Source organism: Abrus precatorius, unplaced genomic scaffold, assembly GCF_003935025.1.
Source record: "Abrus precatorius isolate BTA unplaced genomic scaffold, Abrus_2018 Scaffold6, whole genome shotgun sequence".
In the NCBI taxonomy this organism is placed as follows: Eukaryota; Viridiplantae; Streptophyta; class Magnoliopsida; order Fabales; family Fabaceae; genus Abrus; species Abrus precatorius.
Window position 1 is genome coordinate 23,810,047 of NW_020874406.1, and position 19,105 is coordinate 23,829,151.

The window sequence follows — 19,105 nt, forward strand, 5'->3', positions numbered from 1 at the left end:
TCCGGTGTTTATTGTGTCGTTTTTCCAAAAAAACACTAGGTGTATTTCTTATTAACTACATCATCCTCTTTCTTTAAGTTTTCATAAATGGCATAAAAAAAATACACATTTTTGCTAATCTGTGATAATCTGTGACCATACAATAATTTCTCAAAAGAGAAGCCTTGGTTTTCTTCAAGAACTAGAAGCAGAAACCTTGCAAGTGCAAGATTGAAAAAACCAATTAATTCCAGTATAGAGAAAAATTAGAAAAAAAAAGTGGGCGGGAAATTTCCACTATGAAGTTGACAACTATCCAAGGTTCTGGAAATACATATTGCGATTAGACTGTTGAATAGCGCACAAGTGCATTACGGTTATAATGTTTTGTCGAAGTATACACAATCTGTTGGCCATTAAGCGCCATTGAACTCTTGTTTCCGGGACAGTAAGTGGAGCTATTTTTTTCTTTTCTTTTTTTAGCTAAACATCCAGATGAAAATTATCTATATTCTCTGAAGATAACCCATGTGTTACACGCACAACTTCAAGCATACAACACCCAACTTTACTTTTTGCCATTGACATGCAGTCAACTTCTTGAATTAATGGTACTCGGTTATCAACTACAAAGGGGTATGGTACAATATTAATACGATGAAAGGGCCAGGTTGTCAACATAATGCGGGAAAAAAATATTCAATCTTAGTAAAACAAAAAAAGCTAAGAATTCTTACAGATGTAAATCAAATTACAATTTGAAGACAACGGGAAATGATGGACAGATCGTGAATAAAAAGTGGGAGGGGTAGGGGGAGAGGGGGGGGGGGGGGACAAACACTTTCCCCAAAGAAAAAAAATTACCAAAGACTTACACAGATTCACAGAAGATAGTCTTACACTTGCCAATTCCTGAGTTTTAGTAATGAGCTTAAAGACAATGAGCAGCTTACAATCTGTTGCCAAAACAACTATCATAATGGGACAGATGATTAGGCCAAATAAGCTGTGACTAATTTCTCTCATGCGTTCCTCTTCCGGCCACCAGTTTAAAGCCATCGATCACCGAAGATGACACGATTATTTGGTGGAATTGAAGCAACCAAAAAAGATACAAGATCTTAAATAAGTCTTAGTTCATACTCTCCAGCCATTGTTATGTATCTCACCCATGGTAGAGCCTGATACCCACTTTTCTCAATAATCTTCAAATATCTTACCTATAAAACCAAAACATTTACAGGTTGATTACCATCTTCATCAACCCAATCAAAGGTTCAGCTAACTGAACAACACCGTCAAAATATGTGGCAAATTTTAATTTCACCAATGTATCATGTGGCTGCAGTAGTTTCATCTAGATGGTCTAGTTTTGTGCAATTCACATAGTTCAAACAAACTACTTCCCGAAACTATTAATCATGGACAATGGCATAGAATCAAGTGCATTAGTTTCTGATCTTAATCTGATGTCAAGTTCTTTTTTCCACTATCAAATATTCTCTATTTTAATATTACTTTTATAAACATTTCTTGTGAATTTCTGGTATCTACTGAACTGTGAAAAAAACCCATTGAAATAGTTGAAACGTCAGCAAAGATAAAAGTTTCTATCAGTATACAACAAAAGGCAAATGAAGAGAGACCGAAGGAAGAGATTAATAATATTTGATTAGAATAAAGGAAAATTCACCCAAATTTAATCAGACATAGAAGCTAACAATATTTCCAATGCTGAAAAAATAGCCTAGCAATATTCTGAATATAAGAAATCCATGCTTATGTATCAATACCTGTATTCCAGAAACAGTAAAATATGGTATCTCAAATTTCACACGTATAGGAGCTTTTCTCTCAGGAGTTGCTTCCTCAGCTGTTATACTGGGAAGACGAAACTCTGCTCTTAACATATACTCCTGAAAGTATTAAATAGGAGAAACCAAATCCAATAAATCAAAATCAAAATGAGGTATCAAGAATGGTGTTATTTAAGGATTGATTGCCATTTCCAAGAGAACTCATACCTTGCCTCCAGGAAAGGATCTAATTTTCCAGATTAATGCATCTTTTTCAGGTGCATATGCTGCAGATCCCATTGAAGTTCGAACATTTGGATTGGTTGCGTCAACAGGCACAGGCAACTCAATCTCAACATTTGTGGCAGTGCTATAAAATAAATTCTATTAGTTGGGGAAGCAAAGACGTTTAGGACAGTCCAACTCCTTGAGCAAAAACCTCATTACATGAATTTAAGGGAAATGGTTCCGTCTTCTATCATCACAGTGAGAGAGGGCAAAAAGGCAACAGATATAAGAAAAGAAAAAATCTCAGTACCTACGTTCCTTAAATTGACTCCTAGCTTTTACCATAATCTCAATCCGGCTTTTTGAATGCTTTTCAACATTTGCTTCCACCCAAATTAATGGCTTAACCTGAAAAAAAAAGAAAAAAAAAAGAGATGGTAGAATCAACAGACTTCAAAATGCTTTTAATCTTACTTTCCTGGAACAGAAACTTAATTCACATCTAGAGAAGATGAACCTGTGTACTAAGCCTGTATGTCATCAAGTCAAATGACCCATCAGGTGGTATAAAGGAAATTGTTCGATCATTTTCAAATCGAGCCAATCGCACACACCTTCATAATATGCCAGACATAATTTGAGAACAAGCATCAAGAGGAAACATGCTTAAAAAATGTATCCAAATTTTCAGTCAAAATAACCTGTTTGTAAAGACAAGTTAAGCATACATACTGATGAAATTTGATGTCTTCCAAGTCAATGGCCTTTCCCTTTGTTGCTCTACCCTGTGCCTCTAATAATACTCTATCATTTAAGCCAAGTTTACACTCAGGCATACCACTGCATCAGAGAGGCATATTTGAGTTTTCAGATACATACTCTATCATAGAAGTCAGTTAAATTAATAGTTACTTCACAGTTAATGCAGTCTTCCAAACAACTCTCAACTGTTATAAGTATAGGGAGTAAAAATGGATCCACTGGTTGGACCTGTCTGCAATATCTCAAATAGGTGTGTAGCATGAGCTGCAAAAGAGAGCCTCAATAGCACCAAATGAATAAAGCAACCAAAAGCTTTTGTAATCAGCACAAAATATACACAGAAAGTGACATACTTCAAGTCCATATTGCAAATTTAATTTTAATTCCTCAAATTTAAGCTTTTAAAATAGATTACATTATTTACATATAGACTCAGTTTTTGCTTGGTTCTCTGATCCCTAATCTACCCCTTCTGTCCTCTCCAATAACCCCAGATAATGTACTATACCCTGCACACATTAGTAGACACAGCAACAAAAGCACCCAAAACATAAAACCAGAAAACTGACATCGGCATGAAATATACTCTAAGCCAACATTTTATAATTGAGACAGAGCAATCAACAGTGGAAATACCTAGTTAGTTAACAGCCCATCTTAAACCTATACCTAGAAATTCAACATATCTCAAGGAAAGTAGTAGAAAGCAAACCTCAAATATGTTCTCATCTTCAATGCCCCAACAACATCAGATCTAATTATTTGACCATTGCTATTGACAAGTATATTAACACTCTCCACCACATCCAAGAAAACCTGAACACAAAGTATTAAAGTACAATTTGGTTACATAAACCATCAAATTACAATTCAAAATGCTATAGATTCTTCACTTTTCTAAAGGCTACCTCATTTTTCTTGTAGTTTATCCCTTCGCTGCGCCACGACACAGCATTAGTTACAGCCATGGGAGGTCTCTGCGTAACTTCCATTCTATAAGCATCAGTCTTGATAAACTCACTCAGAATCTTCGCCTCAGTATATTGGGGGTAACCAAAGTCCATAATTTCATCAAGTAGTTCATACTATCAACGACACAGCAAATCCAATCACCAAAACAACACAGTTCAATGAAATCATTCACTCAATTGATCAAGACAAAAATATTAGAATTCAAAGTCACGTCAGCATTTACCACGACGACAAAGTTATCCCTAAGCGATTCCTCTTCCAATTCCTCAAAATAATGCTTAAACACCTAACACAAAAACACGGATCGCACTGATCGCTCATTATTCAAAACACACTTAATTCTCAATTAAAAAGGTTAAAATGACAAGAACGCATACATCGACGATCCGATGCAGGAAGAAGAGAAGGCTAGCGGCATTGCAGTTTTGTCTGGTGGCTATCATGAGGTAAACATTGCTGTGCTGTATGAACATGTATGTCACACCGTTATCGTGCACAACCGGATCTTGTGCCTGCGGATCGGCCTTCAGAGATGAAGAAAAACGAGTTGAATTCGGAGTGTAGAGAATGAATGTTTTTAGTGTAAGAGTGAGGAATGGAACCGAACCTGTTTTTCGATGAGTTTGGTGAAGAAGCGTTCGGCGTCGACAGCGGAGACATCGCCGCGATAGTCGCGCCAGATGAGGACGCGGCCTTTGATATCGAGAAGGAACAGAGCAGAGGCTGCTCCTGCCATTGCTTGGGGCTGTGACCAATCCCTAGATTGGATCCAATCAGATTAGCGTCACCGTCAACAAAGACGAAGAAGAAAGAAGAAGGAGGACTGTCACACAACGACGCCGTTGCTGCATCAAAGGGAGAAAATAAATTCTTATTTTATTTATTGGTTTTGAAGCAATTTAGATTTTGAAAATTACGGTCTTCCTAATTAAATTTGCAATTTTATTTCAGTAAATTGTGTAGTAAAAAGTTGGTGTGAAATATCTGAACATGTTATGAAAATGGAACTTTTCAATTTGTGTAATAAAATTTGGTTTTAAAATAATCGGTTTTTTAAAATCAGTGCATATTACTAAATCAAACCTTCAATTTTCATTAGAAAATGGTACAAAAATATATTTAGTACCGTGATTAAGTTTTTGTCAAAAAAAAAAGAAGGCATTTACTCCTTAATTGTAACAAATTTTATTTTTGTCCTTTAAGACATGTTTAAATTAAAATATTTTTAAAATTTTTACAAAATTATACTTCTTTTTAAAAATAAAATTTTATGATCAATTTTAATATAAATAAATATATTAAAGAACTGTCTATTTTATACTTTAAAGTTAGTGACTCAAAATAAAATAAATAGATTGAATAAAGAATATATCATTATAGGGCCAAGTACTAATTTTGTTAAAAATCTAAATTAATATAAATGAGTTTGTTTATTTTGCACAAATGTCTTTTATTTTTATTTTTAAATTTAATTTTAAAATATTATTTTATTTTCATGTATTTCTTGTGTCTAAAATTTATATGAGAAATATTTTAAAATTAAAAAGTTATTTTTATATAAATTTTTGAAAATAAGAAGTTAAACAATAGTTTTATAATTAAAATACAAATTAAAATATTTTCTTAAAGTATATAAAAATATAACTCTCAAATACGTAGTAAATCTAGTACAAGATTATTTTAACTTAATTAGTTATCTTAAATAAATAATTGCATAGAAGTTCCAACAAAACTATCTCACTTAAAATATCTGTAAAGGTGATCAGAAACTTAACGCTGATGCAACCGATTATCGTGCGTTTCACCCCCCAATCACTCAAGCAGCTTCTTATTCTGCTCGCGGTTTTAACTCGCCTCAATTATGTTTGAGAGGCAAAAAAATTGTTACATGTTCCATCTTTTTAAACATTTTTTTGGTATATTAAGGAGTCAATATCACGATTTAATCCTATAATATTCTACTCTATTCAAAATCTCTATTAGCTAGATACAAGAGATTAATATATTAACAATAATAACACAGCAAAGACAAGGATTAGCATACAATTAACAAAGAGTGTTCATCATCTTCCATCAAATACCCCGCTGAAGACGCTGTCTCCACCCAGTGATGCTTCCCACTCTACGGAGGACATTACAATCTGTGACAATGCCACAACCATCTCCCTCATTTCAGGCCTGTCCGTTGGATCGTCGCACAAGCACCAATGAGCTAGTTCTGCCATCTGCTACATCGATATAAACGGGCACAGATATACATTATGAGAAATGCAACATTATCTCTAAAGACACAGTAAATTTTGTTAATCAAAGGTACCACCAATGGTATGTTCAAATGCTATCTATCAAATCAAATGTTTGTGTCTAAGCTTAATTTTTTTTCAAAATATCAATTGAGTCTTGTAAAGGGATATTAAATAAACCGGAATATATGTACGTGAATGAAGATAGAAGATTTAGATAGAATCTAACCTTGTAGACATCTTCCATAGGATAGCTATGTTGAAGATTCCTATCAATGGAATCTGCTAAAGCAGTCTCTGGCTCATCCGCTTGGAATATTTGGCCAATCTGAATGTGATGAAAAAACAGATCATCTTCCTCCCTTTAAAATAATAAATTTTTTTAATTTGTACAAGAACATACAATAAAAACGAGTAATTTTTTATTTAAAAAATTACAATATTAATGTTATTTGAATTTTATAATATTCTTCAATGTCTAATAAAAATTTATGTTTTTATTACGTATTTTTAGTCAGTTAAAAAAATTATTAAATTTTTTGTAGGCATCATTTTGATCATATCTTGATTTCAATTTCTCTCGCCGTTACTGTCTAATTTTCTTTAAAAAAAGTTTGACTTACGACGGTAATAAGAGATTTCATGTTGTTGGCTTCACGAAATAGCGCACGTTTGCCTGTTATCAACTCTGATAGAACTACACCAAATGCAAATACATCCGTTTTCACGGTCACTTGAAGCTCCTTCACAGATCTAAAAGGAGGAAGTGAAATATAGTAAGGTAAGATGAAAAATTAGAGTTTAAGCATGTAATGATAGCAAGAAAACTATTTATCTATTGAACACACCGAGCCAAGTCATGATTGGAAAGCACAAAACCTACTCTGGTGGAAGGTAGCCTGGTGTTCCAACAAGCCTTGTCGCTATAAATTCTTCATCATTGGTTCGTTCTCCAAGCTTTGCAAGTCCAAAATCTGCTACCTACGTATCAAACGTCAAGTAAATGGTTTGAACTGAGTAAGTACATGGACTTGATTCAATGTTACTTTCTTAATGTAAAACAGAATCTTGTTTCACACCAGGCAAGGTTAAGTATATGAATCACATATCGTTATAAAAAAAATCAATTTTTTTGAAATAATATTTTTCATAAATTCTTTTTAATAATTTTTTAAAATATTCTTATGCTTCTCTTGCTATAATTTTTTATTGGATTAGAAGTCAATATAATTTTACAAAATAAATGAAATAAATTTAATATCCACCAAATCACTACTGAAAATTTGTTGCTAATTGTATTTTTTTTAATGGAGAGGAATGGTATATTTAAAAAGACAAGTACAATGTTTGAAGGTCAACTTGTTTGTCAAACTACGTATAAATGTTAATGTTATCATATGACAACTTGAATAGTTAATTCAGGTTAACGTGTCATGTACAAAAAACTGTAACTAGTTCCGGATTATTTTTTCTTTAAATTGGAGGCATTTTTTTTTATCGTAAGTACCTTTGCTCTGAGCTTCTCATCAAGAAGAATATTACTAGTCTTTATATCACGGTGCACGTATCGTGCTTTTGTGTAATCATGTATGTATTCAAGGCCTTTTGCTGCATCCAGTGCAATTTGAATCCTAGCACACCAAGAAAGAGGCTGGTGACCTGTTCCAGTGCCATGGTTTAGAATTCTTGATATATTATCTAACTTCGGTCCAATCAATTGTTCACCTTATTCAACTGTTCTTGGTCTATGGCATTTTAGAACAAATCTCATAGGTTCATAAATTTTGAAAGGCAAATAGATCTTAGAGTCATTATATACCTTTCAGTAATGGATCATGAAGATGCTCATTGAGAGATCCATTTGGAACATACTCATACACCAAATAAAGGTGGTCATCTCCGCTAGCATATCCTAACAACTCCACCTGAAATAGTGATTATATCTATAGTATAATCAAATATTAGATTTTTTTAAGCCTATGTCAAAGATCACTTCATAAAATTTACTTACAATGTTAATATGATGGATCTTACATAAGGCCTTGAGTTCTGCATAGAATTCCTTGGATTTATTAGACCTCATCTTCTTCACAGCAACCTCCTGAAAATTATAGTAGTTACCATTTTCCAATTTCTAGTTAGCACATAAAAAAAATGTGCCTGTATTATTGAGGCCATTAAAGAATCTAAGTGGAATTCTCATACCTTCTCCCCTAACATTCCAAAATACACACTCCCATATCCACCAACTCCAATCCTTCGGTTTTCATTGAAGTTGTTAGTGGCATCTTCTATCTCCTCAAGAGTATAAATTACTGGTCTTTCTGACTCAAATTGTGTTGCATCTACACAAAATTTACCACGAATAAGCAACAATTGTTCTCCTTGTAGAGCTGTTTAGATATCATTGAAAACTGTATTTTTGAAATATAAGTTGCTTTTGCTTGCTAAAATTTCTTTTCAAGTTACCTTCCATAAATTCTGTATGAAAGTTTCGGTTCTTTAAGGAAACAGTTCTATTGGAAATTGTCCTTTTAGAGAGAGAATTCGGATCATTATTTCTGGTTTCATGGGCTCTGGTTATCCTGACAACGACGATGAGAATGATTAAGGTAATAATTGAAAATACTGCCACACCCCCTAAGATGCCAATGATTATCACCCACTTGAGTTTCATTCCTGTAAACAAGGGAAAACCAAGTTAGAGAAATTAGAGTGCTTTCAAGCATAAATGCATCTTTTTATTTTCTTTCTATACATTTTTCTAAACTTCACCGGTCAGTGAACAACAATCGGTGAAAGTTACAAGTTCATTGCCCAATTAAACCAATTTCTATGATTGAAACAAGGGAAACATATTATGTAAGGAAGTAGAAATAGATTATTAAAAAACGTGTCCTTTATTTGCAATAATTTTGAAGGATAAAAAGAAATAGAGGAGGATGGAAGTAAATGGAAGATTGTCATGTCTTAAAAAGATAATTTTAATCATATTCCTTATCATCGTGGGATACAGTTCTATTTTTGGAATTAGTCCAGAATATGCTGAATCAATATTCCAAGCTTAGTGTAGTTTTTAGTTTATGAATCATTATGTTGTGGCAGTACGCCAAACAAAAACACTAAATTAACCCAATTCACAGATGAAAGTAAACAAGTAAATATCATGCATAATCAAATACTGTAAAGGATGAGATAGAGAAATGGTCACCTTTTCCTTTGGAAAGTGGTAACCCATTCAATTCCATAGGAACATATAGCACCCAAGTAACATCAATGAATGTGGGGTTCTGAACCAAAGCTTCGTTCCTACTCACCATGCCATCAACCGTAGCATTTAGCAGAATAGCAATCGATGTGGGAGTATCATTCCGCTGCACTGTATAGGTGACAACAATTTGAGAGTCACTTTTCTCTGAGCACCCACATGGAAGATGTATTGTTAAATTCTCATTTGGGACCAATTCTCCATCAATAGGCCAAGCTTGGCCACTGAAAACAAGGTTGTTGATGTCCACAAAAGTGTCATCAGGCAACACTCTGTAGGTTGTATCATAGAAATATCCGCTAAGGTCAATAGTGTTTTTGCAAGAACAAGGTATAGTTATAAGGTAATCCTGTTTGGTCCCACGCATTATGGGTTTGATATGGGATGGATTAACAGAGTAAAAGTTGGCTATTTGATTTATGTTGAGATCATAGCTTATGTGGTAGAGTGAGGCATTGCATGTCCTGATCTTTGTAGAGCAATTAAAAGGTTCCAAGTAGGTTGATTTGATAGAAACTTCAAGGGAAGATTCAGCAGGTACACATGAAGTTACTAGAAGAGGGAGGAAAAGAGAAAGAAGTTGAGTAAGAGAAGCCATAGTTGTGATCATGAAACTTCTTCAATAGTGAAGGAAATTGAGAAGCAAGAATGCAATGAGAAGGTTTCTAAGTGCAACCGTTGCACTTGTCATATCTTCTTGTTGTTTCATTCAAGAAACACAAACATTCTCCACTTAGCATGATTATACAAATTGTGATGATGATTATAATACAATTTTTTGGTGGCAATAATGCCTGTGGGGTATCTTTTGTGGGATCTCCGACGGCAATACTGGCCAATTGATACTAAGTTGAAGAGCAAAAGCCATAGACTAATTCCACCAAATTAAATAGCTACGATGCCATCACTGGTCATAAGCTACATGTAGTTTAATGCCACTTGAATGTAGACGAGCGGCAAAAGTTAGTAAATGTAATCTGAGGTTTCTTGTTTTTTTAATGTCTCATGTGTCAGTCATTTTGATTCGAACCGTAATAACTTTGGGATTTTAGAATTAAATGTGACAAGAATCTCATACTTGGTCGTAAACTATAATGCCATATTCGAAACTAATTCTCCTAGGACTAAGTTCAAACTAACTAGCCAAAGTTAAATTTTTTGCTTTGTTTTGTTGACTTTGGTATTTAAAAGCTAAAACCGATTTAAGCATTTAAATAAAATATTTTATTATAAAAAATATTATATTAAGAATATAAAGTATAATGAATAATTTTTTCTTAAAATAAAACTTATTATTTTTATATGCTTCAAACTAATGGTGATTAATATTTTTTAAAACTCTTACTAAAATTTTATTATAATAGATGCTTAACATGTAATGTTGTGGATTTTTACTGTGATTGTATACAATAATTTTTACCACCATCTATTTTTATTAGTATATGTAGTGTTAAGCATCTATTGTAATTACAATAAATTTATCTTTTCTCATGAAAACATGTTAGGTTTTGACTTTTGTATACCTTTTTTTCTCATATATTTATTTTATATTTTCTCTTTATATTATAAATTTTTTATCAAGTCATCTTTTTCTTCTTTTTCTGGTTCTACATTGGTTCATTATTGATGACCGGCCGGTTCGGTTTTCTAATATGTTTAGAGCAACCAATTCTCCTTGCCAATTCCTTCATCTGCCTATAACGAGCAAGAATTTAAGGGGGGGAAAAAAGAGAGGTTTAGCAAGCTGCTTGACTCCCTAACATATTGGTCAAACTTCCCATCCTACGGATAAGCAAGCAACTAGGAAATAAAGGTTCCAACTAAATATAGACAAATTCATAATATTCACACCCTCAAACTATTGACATTGCATGTTCTATTCTATTGGCTCTCGCCAACACAACTTGCCTTAGACCATCCTTTGACTTCCTCAATCAAACACCACAACATAAATAAAACATCAAAAAGATCTCCCACATCGTGGGAACCACCTGTCCATAATAACAACCTCAAGATTTCCAAAAAAACACATTCTTCGGTTATAAAAGGTTCTCCTACCTCTGTTCCCCTTTGGTGCCATCGCAACCCCATTAGAAACATTTAGTTGTTTTTATTATTGACAAGAAAATGACACGAATCTTTCTTACGTCCCTTTTATTATTCCACTTGTTCCTTGTTCCTTCCAAAGCTGCAGAAGGATTACATAACCCACAATTACCATTTCGATTTCCATTTCCATTTGGATTTCCAGGTCGTGTAGAAGAACCACCACAAGAATATGAACAGGACAAGACAGATGATAAACAAACTAATCAATTGAATCCTAATCTCAGGGAAGGGTTCTACAGCGACACTTGCCCAAATGCAGAAAAAATTGTGGCTGATGTGCTCGCTAATACTATTAAGAAAAATCCAAACGCAGTTGCTAACCTCATTCGTCTTCAGTTCCATGACTGCTTCGTTGTTGTAAGCTTTTCTATACCATTACACATCCTTGTCTTTTTTTCTCTCGAAATTTTTCATATCATAACCAAAGTTCGTAATTGCAATAGAATATAAATATAACACTTATATACAATTTTTTTTAGTTAAAAATGTACGTAATTTTTTAAACTAACTTTATTTATCAATTTAATCATGAAAAATCAAATTAAGTCCATAATTTTGATTATTGTAAGTCAATTGATGCTTAAAACTGATATAATAAGTCAATTTAATATATATTTAGTTTAACTTATTTTGAAAAAATATTAATTTATTGTTGTCAGCTTTCTTAAGGAAATTGAACAAACATATCATGAAAAAATTTAAGCAATTATATTCAAAGAGTTTATAAACATGCAAGTAATTTCTAATGTTATGAAAATAGTTTAATTCTAACATTTAACAGTCATCAACTGATTTGGTCTTCAGGGCAATAGACATTTAGGAGACTAAATTAATTAATGTTTGCTTGTATTAAGAGTTAAATTGACATATTTAGATCTTCCTAAGTTGATAAGCGACGTGATATAATCATGCTAAAGAGAAAAATTAGACCATTTTTATCAAGCAATGAGTCACTTTAATTGGTTGTAAGTCCCGTTGATTAAAATTAATAACAATTGTATCTTTATATCTTTAATGATTATATCATGTCAGTTAACAACATGAAAAGATTCAAAGTAATTATTAAATTCATCAATAAATTTGTCTTTTTTTTTTCGGTAATGCTAAGAATCAAATGAGGTATTAATTTTAGGGACAAAATTGTGTTACTTTTTTTTCCTTGGATAAAAGTCATTATTTCAGAGTGCATCAATGAGGAGAGACTTGTAGCTATAAGATCATGTTATGATGAGTTTCTAACCTGAACATGGCCACGATGGAATTAATAAAACAGGGATGCGACGCATCGGTCTTGCTAGATTACTCAAGAGACGGTGGGGACCAAGTTGAGAAAAGCTCAATGTTCAACGGTCTACTCCTGAAAGGAGCTGATCTAATCGATGAAATAAAGACAAAACTAGAGGAACAGTGTCCCCAAACAGTTTCATGTGCTGACACACTGGCATTTGCAACCAACGAGGCAATGACACTGGCTGGTTTGCCACCTCGAAAACCCCTTGGTGGTCGAAGAGATGGATTGGATTCACGTGCAACCGTTGCTGAAGACAACAACCTCCCTTTGCCAAACTGGTCCATGGATCAAATGTTAGAACTCTTCAATAAAAAAGGGTTCAATGCAGAAGAAATGGTTGTCCTACTTGGTGCACATTCGGTTGGTTATGCTCATTGTGATGTGTTTGTGGAAAGGTTGAACAACTTTCAGAAGAGTGGGAAACCAGACCCTGAACTTCCTGGTCCAGTGATTAATGAACTAAAAGGGGAATGCAAGGACCCAGGGACTCCTCAGTATAGAAACCCCCCTGTGAGTTTTGATGAGACACCAACTCTGCTTGATAACCTCTTCTTCAAGAACTTGGTGGAGAGAAAGAAGTCTTTGCTCATTACGGATTCTCATTTGATCGCTGATCTTAGGACTACCCCTATTGTGCAACAGATGGCAGCTGATGCTGAATTGTTTAGAAAGAGGTTTGCTGAGGTCATGGTTAAGCTTAGTTCTCTTAATGTGCTCACTGGGAATGATGGAGAAGTTAGGAAGATTTGTAGGTCCTCTAATTGAACAAACATGTCATGAAATAAATGTATGACTATTGGTGAAGATTAACTAAATTTGTTCCTTGTTTTCATTATGGAGTTTCTCTTAAGAAGGAAAGCTGTTGTAATTGATTAGATTTTTTAGTTAAAAGCAATATCAGAATGAAGACTAACAAGCATTGCTTGCTGTGGACATTTTGGTCATAAGATCCCTCTCGAAGCAAAAGAAAACGGACATCATTCAACTATAAATGGTAATTAAAAAAAATGCTGTTAAAAAATATTCTTATTTTAGATAAAGCTTGTATTATGATTAGCACCATATCAATTTGAAACTCGATCCTAACAGTTGTGCTGGTAATAACATTATTGTTGCAAAATCATAAAATTTGGGTAACAATTAACGCCATAAAATCAATTTCCTTGTAAATAGACAAATAAAACATTGTGTGTAATGAAAAAACTGTAAGCAGGGCAAAAATTGTTAACGGGCTTAGTCAGAATGCGCAATTCCTCACACAATCCCTATAAATATGGATCTCGACACCAGTTTCCATACAAAATATAGCAAGGGAGGGATGCTTTCTGCAGTCTTGTATTTCTTTTTTGTTTTATCTTGAACGATTTAGAGTATGTTTAATTTCTTTTTAAAAAAAAATTATTTTTTCAAATATAGTATAAATTTATAATATATTTAAAAAAAATAGAAAATTCTTTTAAAAAAAAAAAATCAAACATACTTTTAATATTTTAAAGTATACATCTCAATTTTCAGTAATTTAAAATTATTTTTTTAAAAATAAATCATATCCAACTTTAAAATGAACAGAACTTGTATCTCACAGAAGTAGGTAGAGTGAGAATAGAAGTACAAAAAAAAGATCAACATAATATTATAAAAAAAAAAAATGAAAGAGTGAACGATATTATATTTCTCATCAATAAATGAAAATTCTAATACTCGTAGTAAAATGTACTTAGACTAACCCATACTCATAATACTACTCTGACTATGGTGCAACGTGTAGTAGGGATCAGGTGAAACCACTATTGTCTCTGTATTAGAGCTTTGTCTAATGATAAAAAAAAAAACATACTAAGCCAAACTGTGGTAATAATAATAATAAGCAAATAGCAACAAAAATAAAAAACAGCAGCATGCAAAACAAGAAACATGAAACAAAAACAAGAAAAGAAGCGCAAGAACATAAAACAAGATCATAAAAAGCATGTAAAAATTAAGAAAAAGAACAAGAAATATGCAAAAGAAGGAAAAAGAGAAAAAAAAAAACAAAACCAAGAATCAAGCAGAACAAGATACAAGTTCAAGCAGAAGAAGAAGAAACAAGAAACACGACGATCAAAAAACAAGATCACGTAGAAGAAACAAGAAATGTGAAATATGCAGAACAAGAACCAAAAAGATCATGTCGAACAAGAGATAAGAAGAAAAAGAACAAGAAAAAAATCACACAGAAGAAGATTGTGTAACAAGAAACAAAAAAAATGCAAAGAACAAAAAACTTGAAGCGTGCATAAGAAAAAGAAACAAGAAGAACAAGAATAAGGAACATGCAAAAGAAGGAGGAACACTAACAAGAAGAAACAAGATTATGTAGAACAAGAGATAAGAAGAAAAAGAACCAAAAACAAGAAATAAGCAGAAGAAAAAAAAAGAAACACGCATAACAAGACACAAAAAGATCACGTGGAACAAGAGATGAGAAGAAAAAGAACAAGAAACAAGAAACAAGATCACGCACCCAGCAGAAGAAGAAAAAGAAATAAGATGATGATTCAGAACAAGAAATAAAAAGATCATGTGGAGCAAGAAACAAAAAATAAAAAAAGAAGAAACATGCAAAAGAAGAAATGAGCCCAAGGAGAAACAAAATTATGTAAAACAAGAGATAAGAAGACAGATAAAAAAAAACATGAAACATTCAAAAGAAATAAAAAGACCATATAGAACAAGAAGAAACAAGAAACCATGTTGAACAAAAACAAGAAATATGCGGAAGAAAAAGAACAAGAACCGTGAAGCAAGCATAAGAACAAGAAACAAGAATAAGAAAGTGTAAGCACAAATTTAATGAGATTTAATTACATGAATTTAGAATATCAATTGAAAAATAATTTGTAGAGTCACTTACTTGTTGTAGACATCGTTGATTGTGCGTGGACTTATGTAGAATGCGATCCCTTTGTAGCGAGAAACTAAGAACTTCCTTTGTCTAATCACGCTCTCCTAATCCTAGGTTCTCAATGGAGCAAACTTAGAGAGCAATGGAATGTGTTACCCGTGACAGCAAAAGGGACTTAGCCACTATATTTATTAACCCTAGGCACTTCCCATCATGTGCCTAGAGGTTAGGCCCACACTTAATTCCACTCTAGATCAACATTAAGTGTCCAAGGTCCAAATAATTGATCACATTATTAGCGGGCTTAAATATCATCAAATGAATCACAATATTAGTCTGTTTTTGACAAAATAAAAATCATAATTAATTATAGCCCATAATAAATTTTATAAGAAATTCTATCAGAAAGAAGTACAAGAAAAAGAATAGAAACAACGAGAAAAAGGATACTAAGTAAAACAGTAATTATAACATTATGTTTTAGCATTAGTCACGATTTATAAATTAGGAAAAAGTATATAACCAAAGCCCAACGAATCATAATTAATGAAACTTCAATCATAATTAATATAACCAAAGCCAAAAGTGTTTTTTTTCTACAGCTACTCATTAATTAGGACAATGGAGCATGTTAGCAATTTGTAAAGGTGTGATGTAGACTTATTTTGTTTTGGCATAATGTTAATCATTGTTTATAAATACACAAATGTTAAATGCAAGTTTATTGTACTTCCTTTCGTTTGGCTTGATTTTATAAGGCAACATCTTCAATTTGTTTATATTAATGTAAGGCTTGTTTGCATTTGTGACACTTTAGAGGCACAGTAGCAAGCTACCACAATGCACGCTCTCCCTCAAAAATTTCATTTAATATCATATGAGCCAATGGCTCACATATCAGATATTAAATTGATAAGAATAGATACTACACTTGATCTTAGCCAAAAGGCCGAGAAAGGTATGCTTAAAACAATCGAAGGATTCAACTTATATATTCTGAGCTTTGTGTTCTTTTCAAAAGTCTGATTGATGTGGGACTTAGTCACTTGAGTCAGATGCTCCCAATATCCCTCTTAGAGAAATTATCAAATTTCAATCAGTAATTTGAGTCTTTCCAACGCAGAACAAAAAGATATAGAATCAGAAGTCACTAATCATTTGAAAGAGAAGTGAATTACCAGTAGCTTAAAAACGTCAAAATGAATTATCACTATACTTGTATTTAAAACAGTGAAATGGGAATGACTCATTCTAGGGTGTTATGTTTTTCTGCAGCTACTCACTACTTGGGAAAAAGGAGCATGTAAAGTAACATCGTCTAAACTAAAGGCTCAGCAATTTGTAAAATTCATGTTCACAGCTATCCTACTTAGCTTGCAAACCTGTAAATTTTATAATATAGTTTAATTATTAATATATGTGTTTGCATGGACTTTTTCGTGTTGTGTATTTATATATATATATATATATATATAAACATATATATCTGTATGATGTGAATGAATATTGGAGTATGCGCTTGAGTGCGTGATGAACACCGAATGTTGGTGTGTATAGGTGCATATGGATGCGTATAATGTATTTGTATATGATTGGATTAGATTGATTAGGCTGAAAAATAGATTAAGAATGTAATACTGAGGGATTCTCGCTGTAGCGAGAGAGTCCTTAGCGAGAGAGCCCTGGGAGAAAGGCTTGAAACCGTCGCCTTGTCGCTGTAGCGAGAATGTCTCACTATAGCGACAAAGCAACAGTTTGGAATGCATTTTTGGATGTAGTCTCGCTGTAGCGAGAAGGCCTCGCTGTAACAAGATTCTGCAGAAACTAGAATGCAGTTTTCTCTGATATTTTTGCTGTAGTGAGAGCGTCGCGACCAGAGAAGATTTAAAGGAGTTAGGGCTGGAAAACTCATTTTTCCCTTTTCTTTCTTTAAGGTCCCTTCAATTCTCTCACCCCCAAACCTTTTTCTACCAATTAAATTACCTCCAAAGTCGTTCATGAACTAGATTGAAGGTTGGATTCGTGTTAGGGACGCTTGAAGGTGAGTTTTAATGGTTAGGGTTTTGGTCTCTCTCTCATTCTCTGTTCTTTTGGTTTTCCTTGATCCTTATGAGATTCCTCCATGTATTCAGGACTAAGTTTGCGTGAAGAACACTTTTTAGAGCTAAATTTGCGTGTGGGTCTTCAATTTGAGGTAAGAGGGACTCTACCCTATCTCGTTGTATTTAATTTACTAATTATTTCATTGAATGTTGTGATGTGGCTGAGATAGAGAGTAGAAAATGTGTATGAGCATGTTGAGCAATTGATATTGAATGTGATGAGTGAAATGATTGAGTCCAATATGGGCGAATAGCTATGTTTGTGTGTCCTTGAATAATGTAAATGGTTGAAAATGAGTATAGATGGCATGTTGAAATGTTGTGTGTATGAAATGAACATGTGTGTCGTGTGTGGTAGATGAATGTGGGCTAGTGGGCCGTATACTGTGAATGAATGTGGGCACTTGTGTCGTGTGTGCGAATGAATGTGGGCCTATGTGCCGTATAATGTTAATGACTATGGATATTGTCTTGTGAGTTGTGAATGAGAAATGTGGGTATGAGTAACGCATGTTGAATGTCGTTGTAATGATGTTGTGAATGGTTCAGCGATACACTGGAGGTGTGGAAGATGAAGATGGTAGAAATACCTTGGGAAAGAGAGAGGTGGTAACACCAACAGTGAGCGTAGGTGCACCACAGTTTACACACTCTTCTCCTGACTAAACCTCTGACCACTACCTTTGCTGAGCGATACGTGACTGCCTATGCTATATCCGTAAGGCGAGGGTAACCAGCGACCATTCATGGTGTGAAACTATGATCACAGTGTCACAGTAAGCGGGCTAGGTGTGGTAAGCGCACGTGTGTGAAATATTGGTGCAATGAGTGTACCGGTTGTGTTTTAAATTTAAATAGATGGTAAATGATGATTGTGACTGAGATTGAGATATTTGTCTTGTGAATGCATGATTTAAATATGTTGGTAAATGTGTAGTATTTGAGATGAGTCTCTATGTTTGTGTGCGTTGGATAGTGTAGACTACTCACTCTTACATTTATTTTTTAGGTGGTCAAGACGATCAGCACTGAACTCAGTGAAGGAAGAATGAACTGCTATAGGACTTGGATTGTAACTTGGATTGTAATTTGAAACTATGATGTAACTGAATTAATCCTATAGCAGTCTTTGATATAAATTGTAATTCTTTATTGTTTTGAACCGTTTTATGAAACTCTGTAATGAGATCTTTTATTAAATGAAAATTTCATTAGTCTCATTTTACGAAACTATTACCTGGAAATTAAATTTAAGGTGTTACGAGGATCCCTATAGCATTTCATCTTATCATGGTTTTAAATATTTCTTAACAATAGTAGATGATATGTCAAGATACACATGAATAAAATTAATGACCACTAAATCAGAAACAAGGACACAACTTGTTGATTTTGTCTCTTACATAAAAACTCAATTTGGCATAGATGTGAAAGCTGTTATATCAGACAATGGCAATGAATTTGCCATGAC

At 33.4% G+C, this 19,105-nt stretch overlaps 3 protein-coding genes and 1 pseudogene across 4 annotated transcripts; 1 reads left to right on the plus strand and 3 right to left on the minus strand.

Moving 5' to 3' along the window:
• Nucleotides 1-608: 608 nt before the first annotated feature.
• LOC113868834 (AP-1 complex subunit mu-2) lies at nt 609-4,586 on the minus strand. Of its 2 annotated transcripts, none has more exons than XM_027504766.1 (11): nt 4,345-4,586; nt 4,115-4,261; nt 3,961-4,023; nt 3,674-3,850; nt 3,478-3,581; nt 2,736-2,843; nt 2,521-2,617; nt 2,314-2,411; nt 2,004-2,145; nt 1,773-1,895; nt 609-1,199 (listed from the first exon to the last, which is right to left on the minus strand). In XM_027504766.1, exons 1-11 carry the CDS (start codon nt 4,471-4,473, stop codon nt 1,101-1,103), a joined length of 1,287 nt encoding a protein of 428 aa, XP_027360567.1. In that variant the 5' UTR covers nt 4,474-4,586; the 3' UTR covers nt 609-1,100. The 2 variants fall into 2 exon arrangements, with proteins under 2 accessions (XP_027360567.1, XP_027360569.1); XM_027504768.1 differs by having other exon boundaries at nt 657-1,199; nt 4,115-4,249; nt 4,345-4,576.
• Nucleotides 4,587-5,800: 1,214 nt separating this feature from the next.
• Nucleotides 5,801-9,846, minus strand: LOC113869898 (lysM domain receptor-like kinase 3). The gene is made up of 10 exons (XM_027506415.1): nt 9,192-9,846; nt 8,450-8,659; nt 8,186-8,364; nt 7,992-8,081; nt 7,800-7,905; nt 7,488-7,639; nt 6,864-6,961; nt 6,604-6,733; nt 6,210-6,308; nt 5,801-5,962 (listed from the first exon to the last, which is right to left on the minus strand). Exons 1-10 carry the CDS (start codon nt 9,844-9,846, stop codon nt 5,801-5,803), a joined length of 1,881 nt encoding a protein of 626 aa, XP_027362216.1.
• Nucleotides 9,847-11,375: 1,529 nt separating this feature from the next.
• LOC113870438 (peroxidase 28-like) lies at nt 11,376-13,413 on the plus strand. Its single transcript, XM_027507031.1, has 2 exons — nt 11,376-11,714; nt 12,631-13,413. Exons 1-2 carry the CDS (start codon nt 11,376-11,378, stop codon nt 13,411-13,413), a joined length of 1,122 nt encoding a protein of 373 aa, XP_027362832.1.
• A 2,872-nt stretch (nt 13,414-16,285) lies between these two features.
• Nucleotides 16,286-16,494, minus strand: LOC113870606 (annotated as a pseudogene).
• Between the last annotated feature and the right edge of the window lie 2,611 nt (nt 16,495-19,105).